The sequence below is a fragment of the Podarcis filfolensis genome (genome assembly GCF_964270895.1).
Source record: "Podarcis filfolensis genome assembly, chromosome: 2".
In the NCBI taxonomy this organism is placed as follows: Eukaryota; Metazoa; Chordata; class Lepidosauria; order Squamata; family Lacertidae; genus Podarcis; species Podarcis filfolensis.
In genome coordinates, this window is record NC_139605.1 from 40548146 (window position 1) to 40572140 (window position 23995).

At 40.3% G+C, this 23995-nt stretch overlaps 1 protein-coding gene and 1 long non-coding RNA gene across 3 annotated transcripts in view; one reads left to right on the forward strand and one right to left on the reverse strand.

The window, feature by feature from the left end:
* The window catches only part of LOC310757703, a 421645-nt gene that overhangs the window by 228110 nt on the left and 169540 nt on the right, over positions 1-23995 (reverse strand). The window lies entirely within an intron of this gene.
* The window catches only part of EEFSEC (eukaryotic elongation factor, selenocysteine-tRNA specific), a 263572-nt gene that overhangs the window by 146871 nt on the left and 92706 nt on the right, over positions 1-23995 (forward strand). The window contains exons 8-9 of one of the 2 annotated variants that reach the window (XM_083603069.1): positions 20878-20937; positions 22730-22831. In XM_083603069.1, the coding sequence (XP_083459195.1) occupies positions 20878-20921 (44 nt within the window). In that variant the 3' untranslated portion in view covers positions 20922-20937; positions 22730-22831. Of the gene's footprint in view, positions 1-20877; positions 20938-22729; positions 23609-23995 lie in introns of those variants that run through there. The other variant, XM_083603068.1, reaches the window with a different exon arrangement.

Genomic DNA, 23995 nt, shown 5'->3' on the forward strand with positions numbered 1-23995 from the left:
GAGAAAAACGGGCTGAAAAAGGTTTCGCAGGAAAGTAAAGCAATTTTGAATCAGGAGATATCAGCACAAGAAATAGAAGATGCCATTCAAGGCATGACGCTGGGCAAATCCCCCGGGCCGGATGGACTGACTTCCAAATATTATAAAGTTTTGAAGGAAGGACTGATACAGCCCTTGAAGGAAGTCTGTAATGAGATTATGGAGGGGAAAAGGGCACCTGATACGTGGAGTGAGGCCTATATCACACTTATACCAAAGACAGAGACTGAAAAGACTCAACTTAAAAACTACCGACCCATCTCGTTATTGAATGTGGATTACAAAATCTTTGCTGATATTTTAGCAAAGAGACTGAAAAGAGTTTTGATGGAGGAGATTCATGGGGACCAAGCGGGCTTTCTCCCAAAAAGGCATTTGTCGAACAATGTAAGGAATATAATTGACATTTTGGAAAAGCTGGAAGTGAATATAAACACTAAGGCTGTTTTGATATTTGTGGATGCCGAGAAAGCCTTTGACAACATTTCTTGGAGTTTTATGTTGAAGAACCTCCGGGGGATGGGGGTAGGCCAAGGGTTTGAGAATGGTATAGGTGCAATATACTCTGAACAGAAAGCGAAACTTATTGTAAATAATGTGGTTACAGAAGAGTTCAAGATTGAAAAAGGGACACGTCAGGGGTGCCCTATCTCCCCACTACTTTTTATATCGGTCCTGGAGGTTTTGCTTAATATGATTAGGAGGGACCAGTTGGTTAAAGGGATTCAGGTCGGAGCTAAACAATATAAATTGAGAGCATTTGCAGATGATTTAGTACTTACATTGCAAGAGCCAGAAGCTAGCACGAAAAGAGTTTTGGAAATAATTCAAGAGTTTGGTCAAATGGCAGGATTTAAATTGAATAAGTCAAAGACAAAGGTTTTGGAGAAAAATTTGACACAGATAGAAAAAGAAAGGTTTCAGAACGAGACAGGGTTGACTGTGGTTAAAAAAGTGAAATATTTGGGTATAAATATGACAGCTAAAAATGTGAATTTGTTTAAAGATAATTATGAAAAAACTTGGAGAGAAGTGAAAAAAGATTTGGAGACTTGGTCTAATTTAAAGCTTTCCTTGTTAGGCCGAATTGCAGTTATAAAAATGAATGTATTGCCAAGAATGTTGTTTTTGTTCCAAGCATTGCAAATAATGGACAAAATGGATTGTTTCAAGAAGTGGCAAAAAGATATATCTAAATTTGTCTGGCAGGGCAAAAAGCCCAGAATTAAATTTAAGATATTAACGGATTCAAAGGAAAGAGGGGGGTTTGCCCTGCCAGACTTTAAATTGTACTATGAAGCGGCAGCTTTTTGCTGGCTGAAAGAATGGCTGCTTCTTGAAAACACAGACATTTTGGATTTGGAAGGTTTTAACAATATTTTTGGGTGGCATGCATATTTGTGGTATGACAAGGTTAAAACACACAAAAGTTTTAAAAATCATATTGTCAGAAAAGCACTATTAAATGTTTGGGTTAGATATAAAGATTTGCTGGAAAATAAAACTCCAAGGTGGCTGTCGCCAATGGAAGCTAAGGCAGTTAAAAAGTTAAACATGGAGTTCAAGTGGCCAAGATACTGGGAAATTTTGGAAAAGGAAGGGGACAAACTGAGATTGCAGAGCTTTGAGAAATTAAAAGGGAAGGTGAGAGATTGGTTGCACTATCATCAAATAAATGAAGCGTTTAAACTAGACAGTAAAATTGGCTTCCAGGTGGAAAAATCAAAATTGGAAACAGAATTGTTAGATCCCAAAACTAAGATACTTTCAAGAATGTATAACTTGCTGTTGAAATGAAATACGCAGGATGAAACGGTTAAATCTGCAATGATTAAATGGGCACAAGATATTGGTCATAACATTATGTTTGCGGACTGGGAACAGTTGTGGACCACCGGTATGAAATTTACGGCATGTAATGCCTTAAGAGAGAATATTATGAAAATGATATACAGGTGGTACATGACACCAGTCAAGCTTGCAAAAATATATCATTTGCCCGATAATAAATGTTGGAAATGTAAAGAAAATGAAGGTACATTCTTTCACCTTTGGTGGACATGCCCAAGGATTAAGGCTTTCTGGGAGATGATCTATAATGAAATGAAAAAGGTATTTAAATATACCTTCCTGAAGAAACCAGAGGCCTTTCTCCTGGGCATAGTCGGCCAATTGGTGCCAAAGAAGGATAGAACTTTCTTCATGTATGCAACAACAGCAGCAAGAATACTCATTGCAAAGTATTGGAAGACACAAGATTTACCCACCCTGGAAGAGTGGCAGATGAAGGTGATGGACTATATGGAATTAGCGGAAATGACTGGCAGAATCCAAGACCTGGGAGAGGAGTTGGTGGAAGAAGACTGGAAGAAATTTAAAGACTATCTTCAGAAACACTGTCAAATTAATGAATGTTAAATGATGTTGGATTGAAAATAAGAGGCACTAGCAACAAAGTTAATGAGAATATGCAAAAATGAGTTGATAATGGATGAAAATATAGAGCTATAATATGTTAAGATATAGAGTTAAGATAAACGAAAGAGGGTAAGGATTTGCTGATTTGATTATTTAAATGGGAATACAGAAAGGGGAGGTGTGAGGAAGTCAAGGAAACAAGCTAATGAGTTTAAAGTTACAAAAAATGGGTTTGTTTTTAACTCTTTTGTATCTATTTGTTTTTTGTTTTTTGTATTTTTATTTTTAATTTTTATGTATTTTTGTATGTTTTTTTTCTCTTTCTTTTTTTGTATTTTGTAAATTTATGTTTATGTAAAATTTCAATAAATATTTTATAAAAAAAAGGAAGGTTGGCAGTTCGAATCCCCATGACGGGGTGAGCTCTCGTTGCTCTGTCCCAACTCCTGTCAAAAAAGCACTTGGAAAGCATGCCACTGTGAGTAGATAAATAGGTACCACTGTGGCGGTACCTACCTAACAGCATTTCCGTGCGCTCTGGTTTCCATCATGGTGTCCCATTGTGCCAGAAGCAGTTTCATCATGCTGGCCACATGACCTGGAAAGCTGTCTCTGGACAAACATTGGCTCCCTCAGCCTGAAAGTGAGATGAGCGCCGCAACCCCATAGTCGCCTTTGACTGGACTTAACCGTCCAGGGGTCCTTTACCTTTTACCTTTGGGCAAACCACAGTTTGCCTTCATACCTGAACATCAAGATCTTCTTTGATTCTGATTTGTGACTGAATTACACTTTGCTCGAATTGCAGTTGGCAGAATTCTGATGCAACAGCAAATTAGCAAACAGCAAATTTAACTGGGAAAGCCTTGCTAGGAAAAGGATGGGACTCCTTTCCCCCTACTGGTGTATTGTGGTTTCTCCTTCACAACATCCCTCCAACATAGGGAGGAAAGAGGTTGGGAATGTTGCAGTGTCTGGTTCTTGGATCTAGGACAATTGTCAAAAATTGAACATACCAATTAAGGCTTAAGTGCCTGCTCTATGCAAATGTGAGGGGTAATGATTTCCCAAGAGCTGCATTTTGTGAAGAAAAGCAGCTTCTGATTATTTTGAACAGAGAAGCAACGGGCTGTAGGTGTGCTTCACCCTCTCCTGTCTTGTTTTCCACTCCAGATCCCCCCTTATCTCCCCCCCCCCGGCAGCTGGCAGGTATCAAAGTGTATGTAAGAGGTATGTTGTTGTTGTTGTTGTTTATAGGTAAAGGTACCCCTGATCATTAGGTCCAATTGTGTCCAACTCTGGGGTTGTGGCGCTCATCTCGCTTTATCGGCCGAGGGAGCCAGCGTACAGCTTCCGGTTCATGTGGCCAGCATGACTAAGCCGCTTCTGGCAAACCAGAGCAGCGCACGGAAACTCCGTTTACCTTCCCACCAGAGCGGTACCTATTTATCTACTTGCACTTTGATGTGCTTTTGAACTGCTAGGTTGGCAGGAGGTTGTTGTTTATACAGATCCCTAAATAGAGGGAAAGCAGTGAAGGAGGGGTGGGGATTTGGGGTGGGAAAGGTTTAAGCAGCTTACACAATCCTGCTGCTTCTCTGCTCAAAATTATTTCCTCCTGAAACTTTCAGGGTTTCTTTACACTTGCTGGCATGTAGCTTAGTTTGCCCCTCACTTGGACACACACACACACACACACACACACACACACACACACACACTGTGCATGGTCTATCAATTTGGGAAAAGGACATAAACAATCTGATACCTTTTTATACTACTAGAATGGAAGCGGGGAATGAATGTATCTTTAAGGATTCCAGCAATTAAAAGCACGCTGTTGGGTTTGGCTCAACCTACAAGATATAAATAGGGCACTATGTTATGGAAACTTCAGAAGTTTTAAAAGTCCATTTTAGGAATAGAAACAAGGCGCAATAGGACTTATTGTGAGGGGTACACTAGCAAATTGTCAGGCTGCTTCAGCGTGCAACAAAAGATTCCTGATCTCTTTATAGTAGAAAGTTATAGGGAAGGAATTCATAGGATATTTAGACTGAAAACTTTGTAGTGTTTAATGTGTTCTTGTGGCGTACTTCATTCATCCTTTCCCAATACCTTATTTGTCATGTAATAATTAGTTTAAACTTTCATCTACTTCTGTGGATCAAGACATTTTCATGTAACTTCAGGATTTTTGTGTATGTGTGTGTGTGCTTGTGTGTGTTTTCAATCTTTCTTCAAAATACTGGTTGTGTTTTTTATATAACAAAAAAGCACCCATGAATATATTATAATTTCAATTTTCATGGTGTGTGAAAGATTTCTGCACTAGGTCTTTATTGTTTTTGAAGAATTCCTCACCCTAGTTAAGAAGCTTAATATAAATTAAAGAAGGTATTAAGGAACATTAAGACATCAAAATGTGGAGCGTTCTTTTCCTTTCGATTGCTCCAAATGCAAACAAGTTGAATAAAATGCAATCAAAGGGCCTGTTTGGAGAACATTGAGTGGCTTTATAGCTGTGTTGTGGAGAACCTCTGGTAAGAGCACAATTCAAATAAAAAGGCCTTTCTTTCCTCTTCCTAATTCTCTTTGTTGTGGTGACAACAGAGTACAAGTCTGATAAAAATTTAATCACCTTATCTTTTTAAAGCAAATTGCATATTTGTTTACACACAATATACATAACATATAAAAAGAAAAGGCTGCTATCCAGCCTTCTCCTCCCCCCTTCTCCTAATCGCATTAAAGGCCCTTGCCTAGAAGTGTAAAATAATAATAATAATATAAAAATTAAATGTTCTTTATTCCGGAGTCCCATTGTTCAGGATTGCTTTAAAACGGCAGCCCAGGGGAAGATGAATATCGCCCAACTTAAACCCTGAACCAGCTCCAAGCAGCAGATGCCTCCAGATAAGTCTGCAGAGTTGGGCCAGCTTAACCGGCTTCTGTGGTGCCTACTCTGCATCAAGAGTTTCAAGCAAGGTGGTAGGATTACCAGCCCACAAATTTAGCCCTTTGATTGGGAGTTGCTTTGTAACAAATTGGCTTTTGATCCTGTGTCAGATCTGCCAGCCTGAATCTCCCCCCCCCAAAAAAAAACACACACTGTATGCATTTCTTGAAAGCTGGTGTTGTAAGAGCTTTTGTACTGTTTCCCTCCCCTCTGCCTTTTTATTACACTTCCCTGATGACAGTTTAGCCCTTTGCACTGTTGAATTGGTCTCACCTTAATGTAGAACAGAGGAACACCTTGCTGTAAGTCTGTATGGTGTTGGGGTCAACTTTGAAGGCAATGCTGACAAGCAACTGCTGCTGTATAACTGGGATGTGCTTGGAAGGGACGAGAGTATTCATAGATATTATCCGATTCCCCACCCCCCATTAGATAGAGACAGTTGTGCACGTCTTTCATTTTACGCTACTCCAGCTAATAGCTGTGTGCAACTACTATGTGTACTACAAGGCAAATTGGGGTGATTCTACTTTTCTGTACACTGTGTTTTTCTCTGTTTCTCTCATCTAGGACCATAGGCTTCATAAGAAGTGAGGCTATGTAAATCCTGCCTACAGAGCTCTGGATAGGTTTTTGTTTTTTCTTACAGCAGAGCAGTGGAAAATTTGTTTTTTTTTAACTAAAAGCTTAATTTAATTCTTTCTTTTTTTAAAAGAGCCTACTCCTCTGCTTGGAAAAAGCACTCCACAGGTAGTATTAAGGGCAGCTTCACCTTATAATGGCTATTGGAAAATGTCCCTCACAACACCAGAAAAGACTCCTGTGAACCTGCTATTTAAAAAAATGTACAAACTAATACGGATTCTGGAGCTTTAGTTGGTCTTTTACAGATATTGCCCTAATACAGATCAGGGAGGAAAGTGTATCTCTTTTGCTTCTCCACAAAAGCCCCTGGACCTGTTTGTCTGTAATTTGAGAGGCTTGATTCACCCTGGAGTAGTCCCTGTGCCTACAGATTTAATCTGTTTCTGCCAAATGGGGGAAAGTTATAGTCATAATTAGATTCTCAGTAAAAGTGAATGGGGAGCACAGAACTTCACTTCATACAAAACAGCTCGGAACCCAAATTACATATCAAAGTGGACAGAGTACAGAGTGAGTCAGAAACAGATCAGAATATTTGTTTAAAAAAAACCACAGTTACAAGCGTTGGCCATTGCTTGCTTAGAATATACAGTACCATATCAATTACCATCATGCTACCTACTAAGCATCTTAATCAGTCAACAAGTCCCACCCCTTTAAATATTGGCCAGGATTCAACAAAGTTGTGTGCGTGGAACAAGGTCTGCTTGCACAATGAGATTCTCTCCCACACCCCCTAAATCTGTTCTGGAACATTGAGGGACCCCCAAAACAGGTTAAGGGGCTTAGGGAGAGATTGGAGTGTACATTGTTCCCTTTGTGTATGCCCCACTTAGTGCTATGTTTAATTCCACACATTCTTCTTCTTTGGTGATCTTTCGCCAAAGATTGTCTTCCATAAATACGGTTTTAACAATGAGTCCATAAGTGACTGTGGAGGCCAATTCTGGATCCACACGTCCTTCTACAGTGGGGACATTGGTTTCCGGGCGAGAGTTGATCACGGTGTGGATTTGCCAAGTGTGCCTTCCTCCTAGCACGTTTCTCCCCTGTGTCCTGAGTTTGAGTGTATTCAAAGCACCTTTGGTAAAGGCTGTTCTCCAACTGGAGTGCTTGCAGGCCAGTGTTTCCCAGTTGTCAGTGTTTATAATACATTTTTTTAGATTTGCCTTGAGACAATCTTTAAACCTCTTCTGTTGACCACCAGCATTACAGTTTCCATTTTTAAGTTTGGTATAGAGTAGTTGCTTTGGAAGACGATCATCAGGCATCCGCACAACATGACCAGTCCAACGAAGTTGATGTTGAAGAATCATTGCTTCAACACTGTTGATCTTAGCTTCTTCCAGTACACTGATATTAGTTCGCCTGTCTTCCCAAGTGATGTGTAAAAAATTTCAGAGACACCGTTGATTATCCCTTTCCACACTGTAGAGTGCAAATATTGGCCTATTGTCACCATTGGCAATAGAAAGTGTTCACTGAAACTTTCACTTCCCATTTGTCTCATAGTGCGTTTCGAGAATCAATTTTCATACATTAGTAAGGGATTCCTGTAAGCAATTTTGTATTTGCCCCCCAAAGGTGTTGTTTTTTTATATGTATAAAAGAACTGTAGATTCACTGTATAAAAGACAAATAGTATAGCTTTGAGGTCCCATCATTGTTTCACTATCAACATTTTTCTTGCTAATCTATTTTTTTGACAAAAATATGCCAAAGACAGAGGTGATAGTTGATCTTAAATAAAAGAAAAAAATAAAGCCAACCCAAGGTCACCCTTGCTTTTAACTGCAGCCCTCCGATCAGCAAGCAGGCACTGAAGAGTGGCAACAAATGCACGCCATCCCTGAGATAATGGAAACTAATTATGTCTGATAAAGCCTAACCTCTTTAAAAACTTTCCATTGTTGTTCCCCACCAGGATTACATGGAGCACTTGGGATGCGTCCTAATGTTTCAGCTAACAGTGAACTAGAGACCCTGATTTATCTAGTGCTGGACTCTTAATGAACAGGAAGACTGTGAGCCACAGATCCCATGTTGTTCTGTTCTTTGCAGATGCTTGCAATACCACCTGTTCTACGTGCTTAGCTTCTTCTAACCCACCAAGGTCTGTGCTCTGAAGACTTTTTAATACCAAGGACAGGCAAGCAGCTAATGCAAGGTCATTGGGGCCTATGCAAGCCAGCTCTGTTGTTTTGTCTTCCCATCTTTCCTAGGATTGATAAGCTCTTCTCCTAATAAGCTGGATATCAGCCACACTGTTTTTTTTTGAGCTCAGCCAGTAGGTAGCATCTGGGCTCAATAGCTTTGCAAGTTAAACACTTTGTATTAGTTGCATACTTGAGAATTGATAATTGCACAGCATGGTTCAAAATCATTGTTTTGACATGCATTATTCTATTTCATCTATTCCACTGAATGGTGATGTTCTACATTTTAAGAAACTGGATCATCTTTCCCCTGCATGCTTTACTTTTTTAAACTGGGTACAGGTGAAGAAGTGCATACTTCAGCACTTTTTACAGGTGTGGGCAATGGCTTTAGATTCTTTTATCTATTACATCTATTAATGTTTGATGTCTCACTGTATTTTTATATTATGTTGGAAGCTGCTCAGCGTGGCTGAGGCATATTAGTACATGGGGTATATTAATATTTATTATTATTAATTACAGTGTACCCAAATAATTGTGAAACTAAGCAGAATTACAGTGGTATTTTTCCAAAATATTTTCTCTCTAACTCTATAGGCCTATGTTGTGCCTTTTAGTTTAGTCCCAGTTTATATACCCAGGAAAATCAAAAGGCATCCTGTTTCCTATGCTAGCTGCAGGGAAGAAGTTATGTACTCAAATGAAATCTTCCCAATGGCTAAATAATCCCCTCTTCACTTAAAAAATTAGCATGTCATTTTTTTATATATTAAAAAAAATCCTTTCTCCTGTCTTGAGACAGAGAAAGAGGTGGTGTGCCAAGCAGGAGTCTTCTTATTATTTGTAAACTTTTTAACGTTCTCCCCTCCGTCTTTTGCCTTTGTAAACCTTGAAATCTAAGCTCTGTTAATATGCAGTATATGAAAGTAAGGGATTGAACCAAAGTTGCCACCTTTAATTGAATAAGATAATAATAGTATACCATCTACAGCTGAGGCTGTTGAAAACTACTCTTCCCAAAGACTTCCACTTCTGTTATGGGAACTTCTGAACTGACCTCTCTGAACTGTTTAGTGCTGTAATTATTTAAACATAGTAGCTGCCTTTCAATTACACAGGAAAATTAGATGGCAATTGAAATTGTGTCAAGGGTGCCTGGGGACTTGTTACAGTACAAATTATCCTAAACTGTTTAGCAAAGCCTTGTTCCCACTGTAAGGGTTTAGGGGAAAGAAGGGCCCTTCTTTGAAAGTCTGGCTCTGCACATGAAAGTGACGCCAGCAATTGGAAGCAATTTGTGGAATTGTTTGATTACATTAATTATGGCACTAGCAAACAGTGCTTGGGAAACAGTTGTGTTTTCTTGCATTCTTTCTTGATTGCTAGCACTGAAAGCCAAGATACAAATGTGCCTTTAAGGACTGCTGGAGAGTTCTATTGTGTAGAATTGGCACTGAGCATGAAAGAGTTGTATCCCTTCTTGATGTGAGGATTTTCCAAACACAGCTTTGGCCAGAATTTACCTAAGCTGTTCCCCTGCTCTCAGACAGCTTCTGTCTTTTTCATCAAGAAAGAGAACTCTTTCTGTAATAACCAGGAGCACAGAAAAAATTCTGTTCTAGCAGTGCAGTTGAAGCAAGAATTTGTACAAGAGGATTTTGCATCCTTAAAGCCACCACAAATATAAACAGCTGTGCTTTGCGTCCTAGTGAAATGCTTCAAGGGGGGAAATTGTGTGTGTTTCTAGTGCACCACGAATCTAGGAGTTGGTGGGCAACTAAATATTTTCATTATTTTATTTTCATCACCTCCCCCCTCCTTTCCACAGCATTAGAGATGCTGCTGAAGTTCTCCTGAACCAGGCTCAGGAGAACTTTGGGGGCTCCTTAAAACCTGCCTCAAAGGAGAGGCAAGCTTTACAAATCCCTAAATTCTCCAATTCATATTGAAATCCGAGCAGGAGAAGAATAACTGGCTTCTTTGTCTGACAAATGCTTTGCATAGCCAGGCAAAAGATCTTTGCCAGCTAGGGATCATCCAGCCTAGCTTCAGAGACTCCCTGCAGAGAGGGAGAATCAGGTATAGGAAATTCTATACGACACTCAGAAGTAACTCCTATGTGTTTATAGAAATTACTTCAATATAGATGCCCATAGGATGGCAACTTTAGTTACTGGAAAGCATAAGGATACTAAATAGTAATAAATATCCACTATCCTGGTGAAGAACGGCAACTCTCTCCACAACAAAAAGAATGTATTAATCTTTCTCTTCTCTCTCCCCTGCCTTGCAGCCCCAAATCAGCTATTCCCAAAAACACTTCAAGGAGCTTCACAGGACAAAACTGAAATGGAAGGTGTAGTGCAACTCTGACCTCAGCCCCACTTTAAGACTCCCCAATGTCTCTTACGCCCCATCATGTTCAGGTGGAGAAGCCAAGATCCCAGTATACAAGCTGAGGAAAGACTGCTGCCTAATACCCCATCTCCCAATTGTCCCAAGGTGTTAAGCAGATTTGTTTGAAGTGAGTGGCGGTCCTGCAATTGGTTGGGCTGCCCTAACCCTAGGTGACAGATATGTGAGTGGTAGCACGCAGTGGGAGAGAAAAATAGAACAGGGCAGCCCTTTCCACTGGGCAACCCACCGTGCAGGGGTGCACTAGAGCGAAGTGGTGCAGTCCAACACCATAGGTTTCGTTGATATGGCTTCTACCACAATAATGGAAGCCTTCTTGGTAGGGGCGCCCGCCCTGTGGAACACCCTCCCATTAGATGTCAAGGAAATAAACAACTATCTGACTTTTAGAAGACATCTGAAGGGCGGTAGCCCTGTTTTGGGAAGTTTTTAATGTTTGATGTTGTCGCTTTTTTATTATTAATATTCTGTTGGGAACTGCCCAGAGTAGCTGGAGAAACCCAGCCAGGTGGGTAGGGTATAAATTTAAAAAATATTGTTGTTGTTGTTGTTGTTGTTGTTGTTGTTGTTGTTGTTGTTACAGAGGCAAATAATTATTGGGGTTGTACTCAGCTAACTTGAATACAAAGTAGACATCAAAATTCATGGACCTACTTTAGTCATGGCCATTATTGCCAACTGGTGAACTCTGAGCAAATATTAGTTGAATGCAACCCTTGATTTCTCTTCCAGCAGCCCTTTGCACCTTGAGTGATATTCTTATATGCTACCATTTTCAAATGTTGCTTTCATAAACTCACTCAAAAGTCGTATACGTCTTTTACTTCTCGTTGTTTTTGTCGGCATACACTGTCATATTTGTGAAAGCCAGATGATTCCTTTGGTTCAATTACTGCCCGTTCAGCATTCCATTTGTCAGGTTGTTTATAATGTGATAATCCTGTTGAATGTTGAGCTACTGGAATGAGAGCTGGTATGCATAATCGGGGCACAATTCTGTATTTCAAGTTTAAATGATATTTGGAATAAAGCCAATGTGCACATTCAGGATAGCATGTTGCAGTTCAAGAATGAGCCCCAACTTGACCATCTCCCGCACCATATCTGTTCAAAAGGGGCCAAGGAGGATGTGAAAAGTAGCCTAGCTGATTCATCAGAAATAATGTTGGTGGGCACTTTCTGGACAACATCCTGTGTTTCAAGAATGAAGCCAAGATCAGCTGGTGCGCTTGGTTTCAAAGTGCCAGGCAAGGTGTAGAAGACAATTCAGTATTATATTGTCCTTGAACAATCAAAATGAAAGTAAATGTACCCTTGATACCGAATTTCAACTATAAATCTCAGTTCAACCACTGTGCCCTGTTTAAAACTCTACTCTGCTAATTTTACATATATTTAGTCAGGGCCTGTGCTTTTCTCAATGAGAAACTTATTTTGAACATGATCTTCACACCCCACCAGTCACCTGGTGGTTGGCAACCCCCACCTCACCGTTACCCCCACTCTTCATGGGTGCATCACTTGAACACAAGCAGAGTGAGGACAGTACTTCTTGCCCTCATTTTAGGGGAAAATCCTGGGAGAAATGGCAGTGATTTGCCAGAGTAAGACCTGATAGTGCTGGTTTTAAGGAACGCCCCCCCTCTCCGCACACACTTTGAACCAAAAGTTCTTGTATGAGAATTTCCCCTCAGTCTAGCAACTGCTGTGTATAAATGCCCCAAATTCAGTTCTTGGGATAGTCTTACATGTATAATAACAACTTCTTACTTGTGATTTATCTCCATAACTAAAATGTTTTGAATACTCTGGAAAAAAGAGGACATGAATCTGAGGTAAAAATATATCAAGTCATTAGAAGTAGGTTTCATGTGAATAGCAGGGTCTAGATACATCGTTTGTATACATACAGCAGTAATACACACACACACACACACACACACACACACACTGAATTTCTCAGGCTGGGAATGATAGTAGTAGCTCCCATTTTTATCCATATTCATAATCTTAACAAGAAGGCAGATGGAAAAAAACCACTCTCCTCTGCTCAGGAGAAGCTCAGGCTAAATCCTGATTCTGAGAGAGCAACGCCTTTCTTAGAATGACTTTGGAAATTCTTCAGGGAAGATAAAAATATTGCATTATATGCTTGGACCTTCCTCATTCATGGATGGGCAGGGGTATAAAAACTGAATTGGGTTTAGAGATTATGAAATATGACATCTGAATTGAGCCTATTTGAATCAGAATAGAATATCAATTGAATTTTCAGTTCTTCAGAATATCTGCAGCATTCAAATGAGGTCCGTATGCAGCGTTGTAAATGTTGGTGCTAAAACTGGCTGAGGCTTCTAAACATCTAAGGTGATGCCGAGTTATTTGTGTTGCTATGTTCAGATAGCAGTACTACATGATTCTGCTTTCCCTCTTGTTGCAATTACAGGTAGGAGTTTTGAGCCACTTGACTACACTTTTCCCACCTGACCCCTTTCTGGGATATAGGAGGAAACTTCCCACCTAAAGCTGCAAGGATTCCAGTTCTCAATTTAATCAGCTCCTATAGGGCTGACTTACTCGCTCCTGACTGGACAGAGGGTTAAGGTTGTTAGGGTTCATTTTAAGGAAATCCTGAAACTGTGAAAAATGGCTGTGAATAATCCATTGTAAATGAGGACTCTTTCTAACCCTTCTTTTTGGATTTGTTCAGTTTTCTCTCTCCCTTAGGGAGAGAGAGAGGGAGAGAGAGGCATGAAAGTCTTTTTTCTCCCATTTGAAAGCAGTGCCTTTGCCTCCCATAATTATTACTTCCAGTATCAAAATTGTTTTATTAATGAGTTTTATGCTCCTCAGTCAGTTTCCTGTCACATATGAATGCAGATGGGAAGCAAGAAGCTGCTGTTGGCAGAGTTCTTCCAGCCAGAGTGTACAAAGGAAGTTAATTGGGCATCCCACTTACAATAGTGAGGGATGGCAACATTCCTCGCGAACCTCCAATAAGTAACATGACTCTGAATTCCAGAAAGGAGTCAGATAATGCCTTGTGTAGATGCTGGCAGCAAATCAAGAATAGGCTTTAGAGTTTCCTGACACTGGTGAGCATGTCTAAACTAGAGAGAGCAATGGGCACATTACGGCGACAATAGCCCCAATGCAAAGTGGTGCTAAGCAGTTAGCGTAAAGAGGGCTCTGCTGTTCAGCCGATTACCATGGTGTGATATGAAGGCCTAAGTCCTGTCTCTGCAAGACTGCAGGGTCTGTGTAGGGATTATGATAAGCCTGTTTCTCTTACTGCCATTGATATAACTAAGGGCAGGGAGACAGGGCTGTCTGAATAGGCATCATGTCAATTGTATGTTGCACAGCCCCTAGCACAGTGTTGATGGTGTTAAATATTACTGCTGTTGTGAAGTACCGATAGCCCTCAGAAACAATAGAATGGCTTCCAGCTGCAGGGATATACATATAACTAAATACTGTGGTGTGCCTGTGTAGATTAGCCACACATTGGTCTGATTCAGGTGTAACAGTCAACCATGGTTTCCCACTGTATGAGTGACCCACATGCTCCTGTTCCCCTCCTCTTTCACACACCAGAGGAGCCTGAAAACACCCACTTCTGGTTTTAAACCAGCCATAGTTCCTGTAGTGTCCAAACTAAGGTAAATGTGGTTTGTTTAAATTACTATAAGTGAGAACAAGCCAGGATCTGAAACCACAGTTTGAAGTTGGCTTGCTCTCATTAAATGTAATTCCGACAGACTACTATTCCCTGAGTTTGAATATCACCGGGATTAGTTGTGCCTGAACCAGGACTTGATAGATTCTTAGTTTAGATGCTGCTGTCCGCATCATCCATTTTGTACTAACTTTCCAAATTAGATATGAAGGAAGCATGGCTAATGATCAGTTTAATAATCTGACTATAAGGTTGTAGAATCTCCTCTTAGGGATATTTTCAAGTTTGGCAAGCAAGTAGTAGTTGAGACTTACCCTAAGACAGGTTATTTTAAGAGAAAGGGAGAGCAAACTATCTTTGGACTGGTTCTGTGATTCCTTGATGAACCAGAAGTGCTGGATCTAGTGCTTTTTGTGTGTATGATTGCAGTTGTGCATAGGGCTTTCAAGAGAGACATTTAAAACATGACGTTTCCACTGGTATTACATGGGTGTCAGTTCCCTCCCTTTGAATTTTTGTGTACTGGGTATGCACCTTGTATCTCTCCATGCTGTAGGTGTCTACAATCCCGTACACACTGTATGCTGATGCTGAAATATTTGTGATATACCAACGCTAACAGTGTTCATTGAGTTTTTCAACCTATTTGCTTGAAGATCATTTGACATAAAAGGGGCTCTTGAAATGGGGCTCTTGATGGGTAGTTTGAATCTGTGTTTGAGTGCAACTGTCATCACATTAGAAACTGGCACTTTTCATTTTCTGATACTTAATACGGTCAGTGCACAGACTTCTCTTTGTGGGTTTGGAGCTCAGCTGTATAAATTTATCCTCTCTCTCCCTCTCTTTCTCTCTCTGCAAAAGCTCAGTCCTTACATATATTATGGCACCTGTTCACAATATTCTGATTAGCTAGTGGCTTGGCTGTTATCCCCTTCTCAACCTAGGCAGGCACAGAAAAGATATTGGATTGTCTTACTTCTCCTCCCAGTAAGTAGAGGTCAACTTTCTACAATTTTTCCACAAACTCAGCGTTTTTTGTTTGTTCAGCCTTTAAAAGGGGAGGGGGCAATCCTTTCCTTTAAAAGCTTGGCTGATATAAAGCACCAAGTGGGACAGGAAAGAGAGGTGAAAGATAGGACTTCATAAGGAGTCATGGTCAGTTTAGGAAACATGTATGGCATCCCAGGAAGCTGTAGGGAAACCAGTGTTAGGATGGAAGGAGAGAGGTTGTCTTAGGAAACTGATAAACTGAAGCTGGAAAACATGGATAAAACACTGCAGATATTGATGAGTGGAAATCAGATATTAATGAACAGCCTTTCTATCCAATGAATGGGAGAGAATTACTCATTTCAGGGTGGATATTCTAACTCCTTCCTCCTCCCTCCCCATCCCTCATTCCCCAGCCCACAATGGGTTGATTCAGATGGAAACTGTCTTCACAAGGCCTGCACAATTTGTGACCTGCCAAGCTGAGCACAGCTAATCAGCCATGTCTTGCAGCTTGCCAGGGGCTCATTAAACCTCCTGTTTCTGCTGCCTGTCTAGAATCCCTGAAACAGAGGTGTTGTCGAGCACTTGACAAGTCATCATAATACATACCTTGTATGTTGCATTTGTCTTGGAGGCAAATGGGTCACAAGTTGGGCAGTCCTGCCTTTTTTTAGCACAGCTGAGCGATTGGGACTGGGGTCGCAATGTAATGCACTCCCTCTTCTCTCCAGAATGAATTACCCCTCTGCCACCTTAATGCATTTAATGCATATCCTGGTTTCAAATCTTGGTGAAGGTTCACTATGGGTTCCTCAGATATGATTAAAAGTGATGGGAAATGGTGCAAGGGAGAGAGTATATCCTGAGTATATTCTCAACCTCTTGAATGATGGGTAAAAAGAGGACCAGTATTTTACCTGAATTGTCTCAATAGCCTGGTTGGCATGGCATAACAAGCCAAATTATGGCTTGCTGGACCCACGCAAAAATGGGGGCTCCTGGATAGGAGTTTGCAGCCACTTTGCTGCTCCCTAATAATTTTTGTTCTGAAGTAAGCCAAGGTTTGGCTTACTGTGTTGTGTGATTCAGGCCCCTGAAGCTTAATCAGGATGGAAGTGGAGAAAAGTTATGTATAAAATGAAGTAATGAGAGATATAATGAATGCTGTCTGCAGAAAGAGAATCAAATGGTGCTTAGTCTCCAAATAACAATTACATCCTAATGGGTGGAACAGAATAAATGTTAACCTACATATGGGAGCCACTGACCTGATTATACCCTTTCAGGGTTTGTTCTGTGAATGGAAATAAGAGTTTGCCAGTTCTTTATGACAGCAGAAAAGTGGGGTTCAACTTCTCCCCCTTTTCAGCATTGTCTAGTTAATTCATGAACACAGAACATTACCATGAGAAGGTTTGGAGGTAATAAAACTGTTTTGCCTAGGCAAATCATATATATGACCCTCGTAGGCAGATGCTGAATTAGGGACAAAACGACCCCGTCCAGTAAAGCATCAAGGGAATTTAGAGGCCCAGTTTTAGTAGCCCTTGGGTTCTTCTGGCTAGTCCTGATTAGGGAGATACAAAATATCAAGCGCTAGATGATGGAAGAGAAGAATTATTAAAAACAACCTCTGCCATTTTTTTGCAGTTGATTCCCTGAAGAAATAAAAGCCTATGTTTTGTTGTGTGTAATTTGAATACCAAATTACTCTGGTTGCATATGTTTATATTCAGTTGCACACTCGTGCTGAAGATGAAAATTTGCATTGCAATTATAAAAATCTGGGCTACAATTTATTTTCAGAAAAGAGTTAAAGGAACCAAAGCTGTATGTTAGGAAAGTGTTGTGCAACTTGAACAGCAGTGATGAAACTTCTCCCCCTGTATCATGAATAGCCAACTTGGTGCCCTCCATATGGTACAGACTATGGCTCCCATCGGTCCTGAACACTGGCTGAAGCTGATGGTAGTTGGAGTCCAGCAGTATCTGTGGGGCCCCACTTTGGCATTGCCTGCCCTAGCTTAGAATTCCTCCAGCACCACAGGGTTTCTATTTCACATTTAAAGCTGCAAAGATAACACCTTAATATGCTGTGAAATAGATACTAACCAGGATCCTAGGAGTAGGGTGGCTCCTTCCTCCCACCTTCAGAGCAAAAATGGCATTTGCCACAAAGGAGCCGGCCAAGTTTGCCTCTCTTTTTTCAACATGGCAGGAAGCAAGAGGATCATTACAAATTGTAAGTGATGTGCTGTAGAGGGCATAAGAATTACTCCTAGAAAGGAGCACACAAGAACGTGATGCAGGAGTTGTGTGTCTGCTGTTACAACCTGCAGCTCAGAGCTGTGATGTGGTTTCATGTTGGTGCAAAGCTTAGGCACCACCACCTTGAGGGAAAGCAGTGAAGCATAAGCAAGCAGAAGCTACTCAAGTGTGGTGATAGGTTAAGAGCTATGGTGTTTATATTGCTAACGCTGTACAGGTTAGTCTGCTGTATAATAATATATATGCCAATAGAACCGAAATAACCTTATGCATTTTGAGGCAAAATGGGTGGGGAAGAATTTGCTAAGCTTCCTGCTATCTACCATGCCCATTAATAATATTAGTATATGCAGGTATTTCCGAGCAATGTGGGCTAGTTGCCTGGTAGAACTTTGCAGCTAAATTCTCTTTCTTTCTTTTTTTCTTTCTTTCTCACATGGACCTTTTCAATTTAAGCCATTAGCAAGTTGGCAAAATAAAGTAATTGTCCAAGAGAGGAAGGGAGAGAAATCTATTAACATTTGCTACAAATCCGAGTAGTACAGGCAGCACTTAATTAATGGAACAGATTTCTCACTATGTATTCAAGCTTACATAGTCATTGTTCAGAAGAGATTAGACCCTTAATGTAAGTAAGTTAAACTAGACCTCAATCTAAAAATATCCGTCATTTCAGCTATTAAGGGGCTGATGTCTTCTTCGGTGAAGGATATATTTTCCTTCATTTCCTTGGTCTTGTAAAATGTAAAGTATGCATTGTGTGTAATGTGAGAAATCCAGCAAGGTAGATGAAACCTAGATTGTACCTCCCCGCCTGTCTGCTTGAGCTTTCCCTCTTTGTGCTGCTCGGTGTCACAGAGCCTCTTCAGCCCATAGACCTCCTGGCACCAGAGTGGGGGGGAAACTTACCACATGCCATTTGTCAGGGTATGATGCCAGCAGCCACCTAATCTGTTTGCAGAATAAGGGTCATGGAATCTGATTAAGTAATTTAGATACCTAGCAGTAATACCTGAGCGGCTTTTGGCTGGAAGCCTGTGATTTCACTTGCTCTCGCGAGCTACCCTATTTCTTCCACCTCCCTTGCTTTAAAATGCCTTGGAGGTAATTGCCTACCTGAATAGGTGTGGAAGCTTACTATGGAGTGCTCTTTCCCCACATACCCCCACCATCACCACACCACATACCCTGTTTCTCCATAATATGGTGTGGAGCACATTTGTGAAGCTTACTTTACTAGACTGTGAGGCGTGGAGGCCGCTCCCTGCAAGGCCCTTTCCACCTGGCCTAGGGGGCAGGGCCCACACTCACCTAGCCCTACTGAAAAGGCTCCTCATGAGGCCAGAGAAACATTGCCTGACTATTGTTTTATTGATTTAATAGGCTGTACACCGTTTTGAAATTTTTATTAAAAATATAAAGCGGTATAGAAATTTAAAAAATAAATAGACATCTTCTTTCCGCCTTGTGCACTTCTGCGCTGCTTACTCTTCCTCATGTAAAACAAAGTTGACTGGATGTTTAGATTTTTATCCCTCCTGTCCTGCATCTGTTGTATAGGGAGGAATTCAATGTTAGGCTTTTTTTGTTGTTCTGTCAGCACAAGCATTTCTCCTGACCCTCCAGAGCAGAAATAGGGGAGATGGAGGAGAAGGTGGGGGGAGCCCTGTTGCACTGGTGAGAGCTCTTGCACTGTCTTCCACTAGCATGCAGAATCAAGGCCATAGACTCCGACTCTACTTTAATGTCTGATTCACATAGCCTGGGGCTTTGGTGCCTTAAGGCCTGTCTTGAGCATATGAGCTTATTGAAGTCAACAGGCTTTGGTGCCTCTGCTATTTTTGCAGCTTAGCCACAGTAGGACTTTTACAATCGCCATTCCATGCCTCTAGGACTACTTTCCAGCAGGGATTAAAGTCTGGTTTGCATGCCACATTAAGCCATAATTTAAAACAAACAAACTATGGTTTAGCACACAGCTGGAAAATGTCCATTCTGTTTTTACCCCATTCTGCCATGCTGTCAGGAAGGAAGCCAAAGTCCAGTTTATTGGGATATTTGAGCCCAAGCTTATGGTTTGTTCATGTCCAATTAGACAAATCATAAGCACATGTTTGGATATGGTGACAAGCAAGACCCTGGCTTGTTTCTCAACAGAGCTGGGGAGGAGTAGAAGAAGAACTTTCTGTAAGATTTTTGTTTTTAAGTTGATTAAAGTCTTCTGTGGTGGTCTAAGTTTGATTAGTGAGCTTTCTTTATATTGTTGGTTTAACTGTGTCTGTTTCATTGCTATAATTTATTTTGAGTTCCTGGCAAAGCAGTATATAAATATTTTTCAAAGTATTGCACAACATAGGGCAGCTCCAGACATTCCACATCATAAGCTATTGTTCAGTATGCATCAGTTTTACACCAGTATTTCTACTTAATGTAGATGGCACACCTCTGTGGATACACACTTTTAAATGACTACAGGGATGGATTTGAGAACTCTGACTGAGTCAGAGTTCCCAGACAAGTAAACAGGTATGGGGGGGGGTGCCTATAAATACTTAAAGTTTTGGCACGTAGAAGCCCCTCCTGAGAAAGCTCTTTCTAAATGAATAGGAGACATTCAAGAACACGTCATCACCTTTTCTTTACAAACTAGGAACTATGAAGTATTTATTCTTCTAATTACAAATAAATTCACTGTTAGGTAACACAATTCCACAGTAAGGACTAGCTTCTTTTTCCTGATTTTTCTTTCTCTTCCAAACAGACAGCTGCTTAAATTATTAGTCACCATTGGGAGGCCATTTTTAATTATCCAGATTAAGAGGTCAAGCTCCTGGTATGCATAGTCACACAGACCATTGAACAAGGGATTGGGGCAGGAATCAAATTTAGTTTGTGGGTTATACTAGGTTCACTTGGTCAATGGTTGCTTCCAAAAACTGTGTTTTATAAGCCATGAATAGTAGTCAGAGTACTCAGAGTAGACTCATTGAAATGAACGAACATGACTAAATTAGGTCCGTTGATTTCAGTGGGTGGGATTCACCTAACCAGTTCCATCAGCGGAATCCCTTTCAAAGGACTTCTGCTTTCTCAACGGGACTTCCCCCCACTTTCCTCAATGTGGGATCATTGGAAATATCTCCCGTTTATACCTAAAAATGTAACACGTGAAGAAGTCCACATAAATCATGCTTCCTAGCTGACTTGAAATACTGTAATTTTGGAAAACAATTTTTTAAAAGAGGTACTTCTCCAGACCTCTTGCTATCTTACAGTTCCACACATTATACTGATTGTAGGCTCAACAAGAAGGCACTGGCAATCACAGCTCCCTAGTGAATGAATCCAGATGATATGTGGTTAGTACATTTAAACTTAAGTTTTGGATATTGTTGTTCATCCTGTTTCTCCTCAAAGGAGCTTGGGACAGCATTCAGGTGAATACTTTTTTTAAAAAAGCAATGCTGAGTAGCCCTCAAAGCTTTCCAATCATGTTTCCACATAACTTAACAACTGCTTCAGGATTTATAAATTAATACTAACAGGTGGGACATTGTGTTCACATGACTATGTTTCAGTCAGGTAATCCACGAGGCAGCTTTCTGCCATGCCATGTCTGTGGGAAAATGGCCATAAGTACTGAAAAGAGAAAAGTTAATGGACTTCTAGCCTTACTACTGTTGCTTCTGCCTTCCTTTAGGCCGCTGCAGCATGCTGCACCTGCCACATGGTGGATATATCTGCCTGACAAGTATGAAAGAAAGAAACAAAAAATATTTCCGGTGCTGAATCGCCACAATCAGCTGTGAATGGCCATTTAGTTTGTCTGCAGTGGAACAGATCACCTGTGCTTGTAGACGTCCTGTCTCCAGTAAATCATAAGCATCTCAATCTTTTTGTCGAGCCACGATATGAGAATCTGTCTCTGAATTTCAGTATGAGGGGAGAGAAGCTGATTAAGTGTTTGAGATAAGGTTATGTGACACTGCAGGTTAGAAATACCTGAGCTGAAATTGGCTCATTGCCCAAGAACTACGTTTTCGGAATATTCAGCTGGGTGGCACTGAATATGCTTGTAAGGAGAGTTCTCTTATCCCACTTCAAGAAATAAAAGACCTCAGACTCAAGGGCAGGCCCTGGACACCACTTATTCTCTCTTGCTCTGCTGCTTTGATTACAATGAGACTACCTGTATATCTCTTTAAAAGTCTCCAATGTGACAAGTTAAAATAAAGACTTCAGAAGGGCAGGTATTTGTGTTCCTACTCATAATATCTGAACACTTACTCACCAGCAAAGTGTTTAAACTTACCAAATACATTCTTCCCTTTAAAATGAGAGTATAAAAACAACAAGCATAATAATTCATATTGTGTTTCTGGAAAAACTCTGGATTATGTAGTGATACACTTTGGCATATACAGAATCACAGTTATAAATTCACCCTCTCGTGTGGTTATGGGCAAATAGTGGCAACTGTATTTTCTTGCTGAATTATAACTCATATACCAATTTTGACCATGTACCCATTTCCTGCAGTAGTCTAAAATGGAAGCAGGCAATTGTATTAGTTTTCTTTCTTTCACTTTTCATCAAATGTATTAAAATATGGAACTGTTTGTCTTTAAAATATTAGGGGATCTAATGCTGCCACTTCAAACTGCTCACTTGATGAAGTAATCTCTCACCAAAGACATTTGTACACTTGGAAAACTAGTGTTTTAGATAGAAGGCTAGGCTTTGTCTCTGACATCCCAGACTTGTTTATTTGTTTGTATTTGGAAACAGGAGTTTTGTTTTATCACATCCCCAACACAGATTTTCCACCTCATCTGCTGTTTGTGAGTTTTAGGCCTTCAGATGGTGAAGATAGTGATTCTGAAAGAGGCTAGAGTGTATAAATGGACCTTTATGTGCAACATTGCTGACCTATTTTGAGGAGAATTATTTATTTATTCTGTTAGTCAATGAAGATCTGAAATGAGGTGATAGAATTGCCAATTCTCCCAGATTTACTGGACTGCTGTTCCTACTTTGGAATCCTGCGGGGATGATCTCACGTTCAAACTACTTTGAGATTGACATTAATAATTTTGAAATGTTTGCCCAGAGGTTTTTCCTTTTTTAAATACGTATCTTTATTCTTTTCAGATGGGGTGAGGCCAGAAACAAAGGCACTTCTGACTGCCACCTCTAAGAAGAAGCCCAAGGCAGGGAAGGGAGATACAGGAAAAGAGGATGAAAGCAGCAAGGTTGACTCAGTCCAGCCTGTTCATATCACTCTTCTCTTTAAAAGATACGTCTTTGATGCACAGAAGAAAATGATTCAGTCTTGAGAAACATTTGAGGTGTCCTTTAAAGGCTGAACACCAAAAGGCATTTCCCATGGACTCTAGACCATTCTTATTGGCCTTACAGATGCTTTAGATATTTCTGGCTTTGCTGTTCCAATCTGCTGTGCTGCAGGTAGATGGCACCTGTTGAAACTATTAATTCACAGCTAATGCAAATACTTCTGTATCATTTGTATTTTATATATTAATTTGAACTTTCTGATGCGTTGTGATTGTCTGTAAATTGAACCCATAAGTGAAATTTCACCACCCTGACTTGATGGAAAGGCAGAGTGTAAACACTGTGCATGTTGAAACTAAATTGGATGTTTAAATTCTTTTATGTTTAATAATCCAAATGCGCTGTTTGTAAGGCAGGGATTATTTTGTAAATGAGGTTTGTATCTTGAGTACCATTTATAACTGGCTTCAGTGTCAGAACATCCTCAGGGATGTACATAATTTCATGGTATACGTTGTTAACCTTTTCTGTTTAATGCTTTGGTATAATACTTCTACACAAGCTTTCTGAATCTGCTGGTTAATGTTTTCCTAGGAAAGCTGAGAAAATAAGCAACTCTGAGCTACTCTTAAGAAGTTCTGCTGAATGTGAATGCTGCTAACCATCTCCAAAAGCAACTTAATTGTAATTACCAAAGTGTCAAATTGTGAGAATAAATATTTTAAGTGGCTTGAGGTGAGCAGTTGTTTTATTTAAATATAAAGAGAATAAATTGTACTTTTGAGGTTTTTAACTCAGTCATTTGGTTCCACATCCTCCTCTTTTTCCCTAAGTATTTAGACAGAATCTTGAGCATAGGACACAAAACCTGCATTTTGTGTGACCTCTATGCAGTGTCTTTTTTTTCCTAAAAAAATGTTTAGGGGTACTCTCATTTTGACTCAAGAAAAATAAATACAGTAAATGTGCAAAAGTACAAAGTTTCACAAAATGTTTAGGGGTATGTGTACCCCTGTGTCCACCCAGAAAAAAGCACTACCTCTATGTATGTTGGCAACAGGGGAGGGATAGGTCATCCTGACGGTGATGTGGAGAGTGAATAGAAACATACTGAAATTTCAG